The 14,205-nt window shown below is 34.4% G+C and overlaps 1 protein-coding gene across 2 annotated transcripts in view; it reads left to right on the top strand.

The window, feature by feature from the left end:
* The window catches only part of GKAP1 (G kinase anchoring protein 1), a 90,679-nt gene extending 77,912 nt beyond the window's left edge, over positions 1-12,767 (top strand). For both annotated transcript variants that reach the window (XM_043565425.1, XM_043565424.1), the window contains 5 exons: positions 102-203; positions 5,246-5,309; positions 9,316-9,386; positions 10,179-10,256; positions 12,446-12,767. In XM_043565425.1, the coding sequence (XP_043421360.1) occupies positions 102-203; positions 5,246-5,309; positions 9,316-9,386; positions 10,179-10,256; positions 12,446-12,493 (363 nt within the window). In that variant the 3' untranslated portion in view covers positions 12,494-12,767. The remainder of the gene's footprint in view (positions 1-101; positions 204-5,245; positions 5,310-9,315; positions 9,387-10,178; positions 10,257-12,445) is intronic.
* Positions 12,768-14,205: the final 1,438 nt, after the last annotated feature.

The following is a 14,205-nucleotide window of genomic DNA, read 5'->3' as shown; positions in this document are numbered from 1 at the left end:
AATCAGGCTTTTTCCTCTTAAACGTTCACAAATATTGTAAATATTGTAAACCAGAAATGGTAGAACTACCTTAGTTCTAAAATAGTGTTTTTCTCTGTTAGGAAGTAGTTCTGAAAGATGGAAGAATTGAAAGACTAAAGTTGGAACTTGAAAGGAAAGATGCTGAAATCCAGAAGCTGAAAAATGTGATCACTCAATGGGAGGTTTGTATTTATTTACTGTTGTAAACTAAAATAATTCTCTTACATGGTACTTTTCTGTTTTTCTTATATGTAAATATGTGTAATATTTGATTAATAGAAATAACATTTCTACTGTTCAGGTTTTTAAACTCTCATTAATGATATAAAATCTGAATGACAGTGTAATTTTCTTCTCATGTTACAATATATATAACATTAAATTTTCCATTTTAACCATTTTTAAGTATACAATTTATTGGCATTAATTATCTTCACAGTGCTATGTGAATAACCACTATCTACTTCCAGAACTTTTTCATCATCCCAAGCAAATTCTGTACCCATTAAATAACTCCTGTTCTTCTTTTGTTGCAGCTACTGGTTACCTGTAATTCCAATGAATTTGCTTTATTCTGGGTACTTCATATAAATGGAATTATATAATTTTTGTCTTTGTGTGTCTGGCTTATTTCACTTAGCATAATGTTTTCAAGTTTCATCCATGTTTTTTGCATGTATCAGAATTTCATTCCTTTTATGGCTGAATTGTCCATTGTATGTATATACTACATCTTGTTTATTCATCTGTTTGTGGACATTTGCATTGTTTCCACCATTTGACTATTGTGAACAATGCTGCCATGAACATTAGTGTACAAGTATTTGAGTCCCTGCTTTTAGTTTTTGGGTATGTACCTAAAAGTAGAATTGTTGGATCACATGGTAATTATATGTTTAACTTTTGGAGAAACTGCCATATTGTTTTCCATAGCACCTGCAACATTTTACATTCCCATCACCAAAATACATGAAGGTTCCAATTTCTCCACATCCTTGTCAACATTTGTTATTTATACAGTTTATTTTAACCACAAACCTGCATATTACTCTTTGATTTGCTTCCTTAGGCTTTTTTTTTTTTAATCTCTTATTCATCTGAAGTGTCATTGTTTTTTGACTAATATTTATTCACTCAACAGTTATCTCTTGAGTGCCTATAATGTGCCAGGTGCTTTTCTGGGCCCCACATACGCAATGGTGAAAAAAATGATAACTCAAGTTCGAGCTCTGATGGTTCTTACATTTCCCTTTCTCCTCTACTTATGCCTTTAGGAATCATCCCTGCTAAAACCTTTTTGGACTGCATCCACCCATCTCCCTTAGCTTTCTCCTTGTGGTTTATATTTTCCTTTTCCTTTTCTCCTCTCCTCTGTGCCAGGCACAGAGAAGAAATACAAATATGAGCTACCAAGAAGCTCATAGTCTAATGAGGAAGATACACATGTAAATAGTTGTAGTACATTGTAGAATTTATAGAGATTTGACAGAGTGCTCCCAAATCACAGAAATAATACTGAATTAGTTGCTGCCTTTGAAAATTGCTAAGCTTTTCACAGAAGAGATGGTGTTTCCAGGTAGAGACTGTACCTACAAAGGCATGGAAATGGTAAGAAATATATTGTTGCTGAAATTTAGAGAAATGGAAAGTTGTAAAAGGTTATATTGGAGATGTTATTTGGGGTCAGTATTTGAAGGCAATTGGATTTTATTTTATTTATTTATTTTATTACAGGAAGGTAAAACCACAGAGCAATATCAGCCATGAACAAACATGCGGAAATTCTTAACAAGATCTTAGCAACTTGAGTCCCAACAGATTTTTTTTTATTCATCAAATGAATTTATAACTGAAAATTAAAATTTAAAGTTACTATTGAAAGCAGTAAAATTTTAGTCGACCATGGCTAAACAAAAAATATATATAAGCCAAGAAATTTAAGTACCTTTTGTTCTTTGATGTAATTCTTTTAATGGAACATTTCCCTTCTGGTGACAGCTTTTAACATTTAGTTTATATTTATTCACATCAGTCTGGGCCCTAGGTAAAAAGAAATTGTCAGGTACTATATACATCTATATCTTATAAATATATTTAGGCCAAGTTTTTAGATAAGAATTGAAGTATATATTCATGTAGCACCAATCTAGTGGTTCTAATTGCAGTTCTTTTTTTTTTTTCCTGCTCATAATTTATGAAGCTTTGTTTTTTTTAATTTTATTTATTTAATTTTATATTTTTCATCATGGTGGGTGTACTCTTTAATCCCCATCACCTGTTTCCCCCATCCCCCACCCATCTCCCCTCTGGTAATCATCAATTTGTTCTCTGTAGTTAAGAGTTTGTTTCTTGGTTTTTCTCTCTTTTTTCCCCTTTGCTCATTTGTTTGTTTGTTTTTTTTAATTTCACTTATGAGTGAGATTATATGGTGTTTGATTGACTGACTTATTTCACTTAGCATTAAACTTTCTAGCTCCATCCCTGTTGTTGCAAATGGCAAGATTTCATTCTTTTTTATAGCTGAATAATATTCCATTATAGATAGATAGATAGATAGATAGATAGATAGATGCACACACACACTCACCACATCTTCTTTATCCATTCGTCTATCGATGGACACTTAGGCTGCTTCCATAGTTTGCTTATTGTAAATAATGCAGCAATAAACATAGGGGTGCATGTATCCCTTTGAAGTAGTGTTTTTGTATTTTTTGGGTAAATCCCCACAAGTGCAATTCCTGGATTATAGGGTAGTTCTGTTTTTAATTTTTTAAGGAACCTCCATCTGTTTTCCAAGCTGCACCAGCTTGCATTCCCAACAACAGTGCAAGAGGGTTCTTTTTTCTCCACATCCTTACCAACACTTGTTTCTTGTTGTTGTTAAGTTAGCCATTCTGACAGGTGTGAGGTGATCTGTCATTGTGGTTTTGCACTTTCCTGATGACTAGTGATGTTGAGCATCTTTTCACGTGTCTGTTAGCCATCTGTATGTCTTCTTTGGAGAAGTGTCTTCTGCCCATTTTTTTAAAAAATTTTTTTTTTCAACGTTTATTTATTTTTGGGACAGAGAGAGACAGAGCATGAACGGGGGAGGGGCAGAGAGAGAGGGAGACACAGAATCGGAAACAGGCTCCAGGCTCTGAGCCATCAGCCCAGAGCCCGACGCGGGGCTCGAACTCACGGACCGTGAGATCATGACCTGGCTGAAGTCGGACGCTTAACCGACTGCGCCACCCAGGCACCCCATCTTCTGCCCATTTTTAATTGGATTATTTGTTTTCAGGGATCTTGAGTTGTATCATTTCTTTATATGGACAGTAACCCTTTATCAGATATGTCATTTGCAGATGTCTTCTATTCTAATGGCTGCCTGAAGGCATTTGGATTTTAGTAAAGGTCTTTAGAAAGGGAAGTGGCATGAGAATTGTTTTGTGGGAGAATAATGCACATGGCTGAAGCCTTGAGTGAAGGTAGTCTGGTAAAACAATGAACAGGTATTGAGTGTGAGAGGAAGAGCACATTTTCAGCTGGTTTGGGCAGTGGGAACTAATACCCCATTTTGTATATGCTTAGTTTGAAATAGCTGTAGATGTAGGCATAGATGTTCAGGATGTAGCTGAACACAGTTGACTCACAACATATGTATCATTTAACTTAAGTGCTCTCTTTTTCATGAAATTAAAAATACTAATAAGGCACTATATGTTTCATTTGTGCTCTTACAAATTGCATGGCACATGTGTTATACATTTTGTTTTTATCAATACATTTGCTATTCAGGGTTATATGTACAAAACTATAGATGCTATTTTTATAGGCAATATAAAGATTTTTCATGAATAATTTTGCTCATTTGCGATTTTTGCTTTATGAGCTGACTTTAGATTCTAAGGCTGGAATAAGAGGTGTTTCTGTGTACACTGATCTATACCTTGGACAAAAGGCTTGAGCTGAGGTAGCCTTTAGCAAGATATTAACATTGATTAAAGCCTTGAGAGAATTTCTTACAGTTTCATATTCTTAGGGGATATATTTCTATATTCATAGTGAATATACTTATAGTTGACTTTGTATGGTTTTCCCCTTCATATTCCCATGTGTCCATCTGACTTACTGCCCTCATTCATTTCTAAGATTCTCAGAAGTTCTATTCCTTTTATATTTACTGTGGTATTTACTTCTGTTCGATGTATTGACTGAAGTTATTACTGAGTATCATTACTGGTTTGTTATCAGCAATTTACTGAATAGAGTATTTAGTAAAAGCCATTTTTATCTTTATTGAACTTGATTTAAAATACATTAAATATGTTTTATAAGAAAGATTTTTGAATCGGTAACTTCTGTACTTACCTATGTACATGTTAAGAGAAGAAGTGACAAGTTTCTTATACTGATCTGCTTTCTTTCGCTGATCTCTTGTTTTTCCATACTGTATTAAATATGGTGTTATGTCTAATGTACTAATATGTTAAATATTTATAAATAATTAAGTCCATTTAAGATATGTTGAATAAGTGTAGTGGAGTGGGCAAATTCCCTGGAATAAAGATGTTAATGTGGGAACACAGTTCCTCTTGTTCATAAGTATATAATTGTGCCATTATGTAGTATGAGAAGAAGCTAAGTCATTTAGAAAAATAGAAAAAGAATTGGAAGGTATTTCAGTAAATTATTGATTCATACCATCCAAATTTACTTTAACAATATATAGTTAGTGAAATAGTAAGTGAGAAGACATAGTACTGCACTGTACAATTGAGTAACCACTATGTGAGTGTACCTAGGCACTTTTTCAGTAGTTTAGTAGCCACATTTTGGACAGTGGCAGGTATAGAACAGATACAGAAAGTTCTAGTGTAGTACTGGACAGTCTTGGTCTAGAGCTGTGAATCATTTTTCTTTGTTTTTACCTAATTATTTTGAATTGTGTAAGGATTTTATTTAAGGAAAAAAAGAGAAAGACTTCAGGAAAATTTACTCCCAAATTTTGTCCAGTTTTACCTCTCTCTTCTTGATTTTTCAATATCCTATAACATTAATTTCTGTTATTGTACCAGGGATATAATTTAGGAGTAGACAGTTATGAATACATTTTCCTCTTTCAAAAGTAATTCCTGTCTTTCAGCAAGCCTAGAATTCATAACTTCATAATTCATAGTAAATCATTAATTACATTATTTACTTTTAAAAAATTAAATCTTTTTTCTTTGACTATTAGGCAAAGTATAAAGAAGTAAAGGCAAGAAATGCACAGTTATTGAAAATGCTTCAGGAAGGTGAAAGTAAGTGATTTGTGTGTTTTTAGAATTAAAAGTTAACCTTAAAAAATATTTGAAGATAATTTTTCAAGATATATGATTTATTAACTCAACAAAATTAAAAATTTTCTCAGAGTGATACAAATTGAATTGTTTCTGATAATTTTATTATTACAAGTCACTCTTACAGCACCTTAGTATTATACAGGTTTATGACTATTTGGGTAAGAGAAAGCTTGAAATTTCCGTTCTTCTAAAGTACTGGACTACATTCAGCAGGAAAATAAGAATAGACCTTGCTTAAGATTCTTTTTAATTATTAGAGGAGAATGCTTATTATTTTGGGTTTTCCTTCTCCCCAACTCCTTATACTTTTGTTGCCACTCTAAACTTTGGCAGTAGTTCACCAGCAGGAAGCCAAGGAAATCACTCAAAAATGATTAGAAATAATCAGATTAGTAAAGTAGATGCTATGTGAAGCCCCTCCCCACATCAGTTGCACTCCTGATTACGTATACCTAATGATACTTACCTTGAAAGTTCTATGAAGATTTTCCACTCATAACAGAAAAGGAAATGTGTGTTAAGTTTTTAAATTTTTTTTTAAGCTTTATTTATTTTTGAGAGAGAAGGGGAGAGAGAGAGAGCATGCACACATGAGTGGGGGAGGAGCAGAGAGAGGGAGACACAGAATCTGAAGCAGGCTCCAGGCTCTGAGCTGTCAGCACAGAGCCCGACGTGGGGCTCGGACTCATGAACCATGAGATGATGAACTGAGCCACCCAGGCGCCCCTGTGTGTTAAGTTTTTAATATGAAGCTTATGCAAAAGAAATTATAAATAATAAAAGACATATAGAAAGATATGAATAAGAGAAAATCTTCTGAACAGACAAAATTAAGGCCTATAAACAGTTTTCCCTGTTAATAAGTGTCAGTGATAAACCAAATAGATCTCTTATGAGTACTGTATAGTGTTCAAGAAATGGTGAAACTCACCTTGAAGAATAAGCAAGATAACAGAAATTGAAGATCCTGGGAGTATAATTGTCTAGTCAAAATTTAAACTATGTTAAAAAACAGTTATCAAAACAGTATGAGTAAAACCCAGAAATTATGTTCAATTGAACAGAATATATAGTGTTGAAATAGATTCAAGCTTACTGTTTTATAACTTTACTGTTTTTTGTAATATAATTTATACAGCTTAACTATGATGAAATGGAAGTTAAAGAATAATGGGGAAAGGTATTATTTGCACAATTAGATACCAACATTCTGAAATCACTTTAGATCTGTGCATGTTACTGAGTTCTGTGCAGATCATTTAATAAAATTATGAAAATAAAGTAATTGTTTATAAGCTGTATTTCTTTTTTTTTATTAAAAAATTTTGTTAATGTTTATTCATTTGTGAGAGAGAGAGAGCATGAGCAGGGAAGGGACAGAGAGAGAGGGAGACACAGAATCCAAAGCAGGCTCCAGGCTCTGAGTTGTCAGGACAGAGCCTGACGTGGGGCTCAAACCTACAAACCATGAGATTGTGACCTGAGCTGAACTCCGACACTCAACCAACTGAGCCATCCAGGCACCCCTCTGAGCTGTATTTCTAATTAAGGGTATCATTGGACATTGGATGCATGATTTTTAAATATGTAAAAAACAAAGTAATATTTCTATTTAGAGAAACATTTATGAAAAGTAAGAAAGTTAAATGATAAAAGCTTTCTCTCATTTAAAATGGCTACCAGTAAATGACTTCAGTGTCCATGCTATATTATAAAAAAATCCAAATGAGGTCACCTGGCTGGCTCCGTCAGGAGAGCATGCAACTCTTGAACCCAAGGTCATGAGTTTGAACCCCACATTGGATGTAGAGATTATTATGTTTTTAATTTTTTAAAATTTATTTATTTCGAGAGAGGCAGAGAGCAGGGAGGGGCAGAGAGAGAGATCCCAAGCAGGCTCCACACTGTCAGCTCAGAGCCCATGTGGGGCTTGAACTCACAAACCACATGATCATGACCTGAGCCCAAACCAAGAGTCAGAGGCTTAACTGAGTGAGCCACCCAGGTGCCTGAGATTACTTTTTAAAAAATCCAAATAGAAGAATTTTATATAGAACCATTACATGAAAAATAGAGTACATTAGAGCATACATACTCTAGCATTTATAATGTAAATGTAGGAGCGCCTGGGTGGCTCAGTCGGTTGAGCTTCTGATTTCTACTCATATGGTGATCTCAGGGTTCATGAGTTCGAGCCCTGCCTCGGGCTCTGTGCTGACAGCTCAGAGCCCGGAGCCTGCTTCAGATTCTGTGTCTCCCTCTCTCTCTACTTCTCCCCCACTCATGCTCCGTCTCTCTCTGTCTCAGAAATAAACAAACATTAAAAAAAAATTTATAATGTGAATGTAAATACAGTCAGTTCTATTATAATGCAACATATGTTCCTAACAATCACCAATTTCTGCCTAAGTACACAATTAAAACCACAAGGATTATGGGGGAATGGGATTAGGAGTGCACAACAGTCAAAAAACTTCATCAGAGACGTGTTAAAAAAAAAAAAGATAGGAATCTAATTAAAACAGTAACACAGTTTTATACATGTTAAAATGGTTAAACACAAATACTATAATAAGTATGGCACTTTACCTGAAAGACCTGAAATTTGCTTGAGAAAATAGGTTTCAGAAGGTCTGCAGGTTGTGTTTACTGTGAAGCAGTGGAAGGATGGAAAGTTGGTATAGTTCTGAACACTCAGGGAATGGAGATAGCTGAGAGATATTTGAGGTGTGTGCATGGGTGCAGTTTTCTGTGTTCGTGAAATAATGCTCAAGCAAATGTAAAGTTCGTGTTATGTTCAAGTTGTTCCCCAATACAGTAATCTCAGTGAAACAAATTTGTGTTTTCAAAACAAGCATATTATTATAAAACTGACTATAATTGAAATATTACGTAATTATTAAAAATTACTAGTTCTCAGTGAGTGTGTGTAATTCTGGGGATTGGGGAGTAGAAAACATAATACATAAAAATTCCCAGGTTGAAGGGCACCTGGGCTGGCTCAGACAGAAGAGCGTGCAACTCTTAATCTCAAGGTCATGGGTTTGAGCCCCACGTTGGGTGTAGAGATTGCTTAAATTAAAAAAAAATTACCAATTTGAATCTTGAGAGCCTATGATTTGTTTCTTGATGCAGTGTCTCACCTTCATTAAACTATAAAAAATACAATTTAATTACAGTGTTATATTGGTAGAGCTGTGGTGATATCAGTACTCATGTAGTTGATCTTTTCCTCCTTCACTAAATTTATTACAGTCTTACCTGTTCGGTTTCTCCTAGCTTGTTTTCAGAGTTCAGGAGTTAGTTTTTCATGCATTGGCCATTACCATGGGTTAAGGAGTTGTTAGCCATGTGGGGATTTTTAAGGCTTAGGAAACCTTGGCACCAAGATGTAGAGCTCGTGCTTCCTCTAAGAGGGAAAACCTCTCGACAAAGGAATAGTTCTAAATGTCCACAGGCTTATGTAATCAGTTATGATCATATGAGCTACATTTATTTGACTGTGCTGTATTGATATGAACAGTCAGATAAAAATTATTTTTGTGGGCCTTACAGTACTGCTCGCCCTGACAATTTGACAAAACAAAACAAACAAAAACATTCTATGTTGTTTTTAAAATCTTGCTTTAAGACTAGTCAAAGTATTTGTTTTATCCCTTTGAGAAATTGTTTATGCCCTTGTTCTCTGTAGTATAGTTGGAAAAAATTAATCTTTCAAGATACCTTTACAATTAATATTTTAACACCACAGAAAATGTAAAATTTCCAAGAAAAACTGCTATAGTAATAATAATGATTAGAATTTACCAGTGAAAAATAAGAGCTATATAGAACTAAGGAATACATTGATTCAGTACAAGGACAAATCTTTGCCCAATTGCACTGCTGTCTTGGTTCACTAAAGTATTATTCAAGTGTTTGAGTGACTGAAAACATTACACTGCTGTTTTTCCTTTCTTGTCAGTGAAAGATAAAGCAGAAATACTGCTGCAAGTTGATGAATCACAAAGTATCAAGAATGAGCTAACTATACAGGTAAGAAAAACTATGGAATATACAGGACTGGTTTCCTTAAGCTATTACACTTTAGTCCTAAATTATGAAACTTGATTAAACAAAAATACAGCCCATCAACACTGCAGTAAAGTGATATAAATTACACTTAGGGGCGCCTGGGTGGCTCAGTCAGTTTAAGCGTCCGACTTCAGCTCGGGTCATGATCTCGCGGTTCGTGAGTTCAAGCCCCGCGTCGGGCTCTGTGCTGACAGCTCAGAGCCTAGAGCCTGTTTCAGATTCTGTGTCTCCCTCTCTCTCTATGACCCTCCCCCGTTCATACTCTGTCTCTCTCTGTCTCAAAAATAAATAAACGTTAAAAAAAATTTTTTTTTAATAAAAAAAAAATAAATTACACTTTTTTATTATTATGTAATAGCAGATGGATGAAGATTCTGTTTTCCATGCTGAGAAAGTTAGGTGTGTCCTGAAGAGTAAGGGAGGATAAGGTTGTATTTCAGTTGATGCCGACTCTAAATATAGAGATAAAAAGGGCAGGTAGAACTTACCCAGTCATGAACCGTGACTTTCTTCCTTTCCCATCCTTACTTTGTCATTTTCTCTTGGAATATTGAGCTTCTCCTATCTACTTTTAATAGACAACTGAGTAAAATGCCTAATTGAAATTGTGTGTGTGCTCAGTGGTGGGAAGGTGGTTCTCCTGTGATCCCTAGTCATCTAGTAGTCAAATTCATCCCCGGGAGTAAGTGTTAAGAATTAAGAGTATTTGCCTGAAGACACGAAGTCTTTTTTAAATTGAATGTTTGGTTTTAGGTGACTTCACTTCATGCTGCATTAGAACAAGAAAGATCGAAAGTGAAAGTATTACAAGCAGAACTAGCCAAATACCAGGTATGCGTTTCTAATTTCGAAAGTATTCTCATCACAACTACACTTAGGATAGATACTGTGTGAGAATAAAGTACTATTTTATTCAGTCTAAAATCTATTCGCCAAACATATTAATAATGTTATTATTGGACATATCATTTACACTTTAGAAAATGTTAGGGTCATTCTAGATATTGGTATTTACAGTACTAACTAAATTCAGAAAAATCCTTGGTATGTGATGTGGCATATGTGCCAGTGAATCATATCGAGGGAAGGTACATAATGACATTTGTCCTATTATATAAATTTGATCACATGGGTAGAGCAGTTTCTCCTAGATATCTTTATTGTAAAGATATCTTTTCCCTTTATAGTTAATAAATATGTGAAGTGATACTTGGAGATTGTGTGAATATCCTTTTCTTTTTACTAAATGGTTTTAGCATCCATTGATGGTGATTTTTCTAATTCTGTTATTTCTTCTGCATTTATACCTGGCATTCAGCATTTTTTTCTGGACAAAGCAGTAAAAAAATCAGTTATTTGTTTCAGTATATGTGTATATGTATGTGTGTGTGTATACACACACACATACATAAAGCATTTTATGTATGTGTGTCTAAGTCATGATATAAAATGTGTTAATTAATGTGGGGAGTCATAGTCAAAAAGGTTTGAAAGCCACCACTGTTGGCCTGGAGAACATAGAAGTTGTAACAGCCCCAGGTTTGACATCTCATCATTCCCGGAAGAATTCTCTTTGCCTGGGAGACTTTGAAAAAGTCATGTATCATTGATCCATTGATCATTTTGTGTGTGGGGTTTTTTTTTAATCTTGTGGAAAAGCAAGGTAAGAGTTTTAAGCTACTTGACATTGGTACCTATGCATAGTGGGTATCTACTTTGAGGAAAGCTTTTAGTAAGTGTATTTGTATTTTCCTGCTACAGGAAATAAATTTTATTTTTAATACATGGCATTACACATCTCAGGTCCCACATAACCTCTTCATACGTTTTTTTTTCTCTGGACAAATCGGTGCATAACTTTTATTTGGTCAGGAATGAATCATGACATTCTCATACTTGATTTTTTCATTTAAAAGATTGATGAAGAAATGTTTTTGACCACTAGGAGGGAAGTTATAGGCAGAACAAGGATGAAAGCAACAGAGAATAGCTGCCAACACTAGTAAATGGGTCTGGATTCCATGGGCCTCTGACCACTTTAACCACAGCCAAGTACTGGTTCCTAAACCTGGCTGACCATCAGAATCACTTGGGAACTTTTTGAATTACAGATTGTTGAGCCCATTTCTAGTAATCATAAATAAACGGATCTGGGACAAAGTCTAGACTTCAGAGTTTTTAAAATAAAACCACTTAGGTGATTCTGTTGATCAACTAAATTTAGGCATCATTGCCATAATTTATAAAAATGGAGAAGAAAACTGTAAAATTATTGTAAGGAACCATTATTTTGTGGTTAAAATGAGGGGTAGAATAGTTCAGGATGATTTTAATTTTCCTCTTTGCACCTTTGTACTTTCTGTATTTTTACAATGAGTATTTGCTTTTTAAATCAGAGTCAGGCAGAAAATGATACGTTAAAAATAATGAATGTAAAATACTTCTTATATTTTAAGCTCCTACCTCTTTGCTTGGCTCAAATCAAACACCATAGACGGAGTTTCATTTGGAGCAAATTAAATACAGATTCATGTATATCACTGAGCAATATGAAAAGTATAGTCTTCTTTTCAACCTGATGATGAACAAAATCAGATTTCTGATGCTAATATGAATAAGACTAACTTGAATTAAAAATTGAATTATCCGAGAAGGTAATAACTAAATTACCAGATTTGCAGATCATATGGAGCAACTTATTTATTTTAGAAGTGATCAAAAATTACACTTTTAAAAAAACCTGGGACAGTCCAAATGAGGTCTAAAAAATATTGGTAGTCTTACTAAGTCTAAACTAGTTCAAGTAGAAGTAACTACTTCATACAACCCGCTTTAACCATTTGCAAAAAAATAACCTTATAAAAATAATTTAGTGGTCTGCACATTCAGATTTGCAACAAACTAAAAAAAAAAATGTTTCCTTCTCATACTCAAAAATGCCTTTGGTCTCATTTATTCTTAAAATGAAAATGCCCCCAAAATGGTACTTCCTAAATAATTTGCCCTATTTTTCTTTACAGGGTGGCAGAAAAGGGAAAAGAAACTCTGAATCCGACCAGTGTAGGTGATTGCATTAGCCTTTGAGGTCAACACAAAAATTAACACTTTCAGGGTTTTGCAAAAATGTATATATTTAATGCTGTGCAACTGCTAAACTATGCAGTTTTTGTTGAAGAAACTTAAAGTGATTAGCTCACTAACAGTCTATAATTTTATGTCCTTTTGGCTTAAAGTGAAAAGAAGAAAATAGAATTCCAGCAGAATTCACTGATTATTGTTTACTATCCATACTTCTTATCACTTTAGTTTTTCATCAGTCAATAAAATTTACTCTTCCACTAATATGTTTGAGTTTTTAAATTTCAAAAAACAGTGTGAAAGTAGTATTAATTGGATTGTTGAAGTTCAGTGACCATTTACTCAGCACTTTGTGCATGCTAAACTCTACAGGACATACAAAATGAGTGAAAAGTGGTGGATACCCTCCAGTGGGCATCGAAGCTGGGGACGACAGAAAAATACGTATGCATTAGAGTGACTAGAACGTTGATAGCACATTGTTTGGAAATTGAGAACACTTGCATGAGCTAGTTTCTGCAGGGTGGATCTCTATTCTGTAAATTTGCCGGGAGGCATTCCAGGCAGAGGGAGCAAAATCTGTGCTGAAATATTTGTTTAAAGAACAGTATGTCTTGAGGACAAAAATATGACACACTGAGAATAGAGTGTTGAAGTTGGGGAGGAGTGAATGAGAGATCTTTCACTGGTATCATCAATCACTAGAGTGATTAGTGGTTTGTGTAATTGATGTTTTTCTTTTTTTAGTGTAGTCAGTGAAACACAAATATGATTCCTAAAAATACAGAGGTTTTTTGCTTGTTTGTTTTACATCAGAGATGAATACATAAATACTGGTACTGGCCTCCTTTTTTTCTTTTTTTTGAAGAAAAAAAATAATGTCATCATTGCTTTTATGTCTGGCTTCTAACATGAGGCTAAATGAACCTTGCAAAGAATTGGGACTTCTTATTTCTCCCTATATTCCTAGCACTTAGTCCTTTGTGTGGCACAGAATAGATAACTGGATAATTATTTAATAAAGTGGTAAAGCCTTTTAAGATAGTTTTACTTTTACTAATTTTACCTTTGATGAAGAATAGGTACCATCAGACCTCATAAGCCCCCAAATAGAAAATAAAAAAATCTTACTCTTATTGAAGTGTATATTCACTATTGCATAAAAGAAAAAGTGCCTTGTTGAGTTTTTCTAGTCTATATGAATCCATTAGATTTGGCTTATGATTTATAACTCACCTCTTGATGTATGCTGAGATTAGCTTTCAACAGTCCTTCTACAGAGGGAGAAAGGAGAAGAAAGTGTCTTGAGATGCTAAAGAACTATTACCTTAGTTGTGCATTATTAAACTATTAAAAAAAAAAAGAATAGGTACCATCAGGGACACCTGAGTAGCTCAGGCAGTTAAGCATTTGAATCTTGATTTCGATTCAGGTCGTGATCTCACGGTTTGTGAGTTCGAGTCCCTCATCAGGCTCTGCGCTTGACAGTGCGGAGCCTGCTCGGGATTCTGTCTCTCTCTCTCTCCCCCTCCCCTGTTCACGCTCTCTCACTCTCTCTCTCAAAATAAATGAATAAACTTAGAAAAAAAAAGAATAGGTACTATCAGAGCCTAATCAATTCAATAAATATATATGGTAATATTCCATGATACCATATTTTTCAACCCAGTGATGAACAAAATCAAATTTCTAATGTCTTATA

This window comes from Prionailurus bengalensis, chromosome D4 (genome assembly GCF_016509475.1).
Source record: "Prionailurus bengalensis isolate Pbe53 chromosome D4, Fcat_Pben_1.1_paternal_pri, whole genome shotgun sequence".
Classification (NCBI taxonomy): domain Eukaryota; kingdom Metazoa; phylum Chordata; class Mammalia; order Carnivora; family Felidae; genus Prionailurus; species Prionailurus bengalensis.
This window is presented reverse-complemented; position numbering and strand designations above follow the sequence as displayed.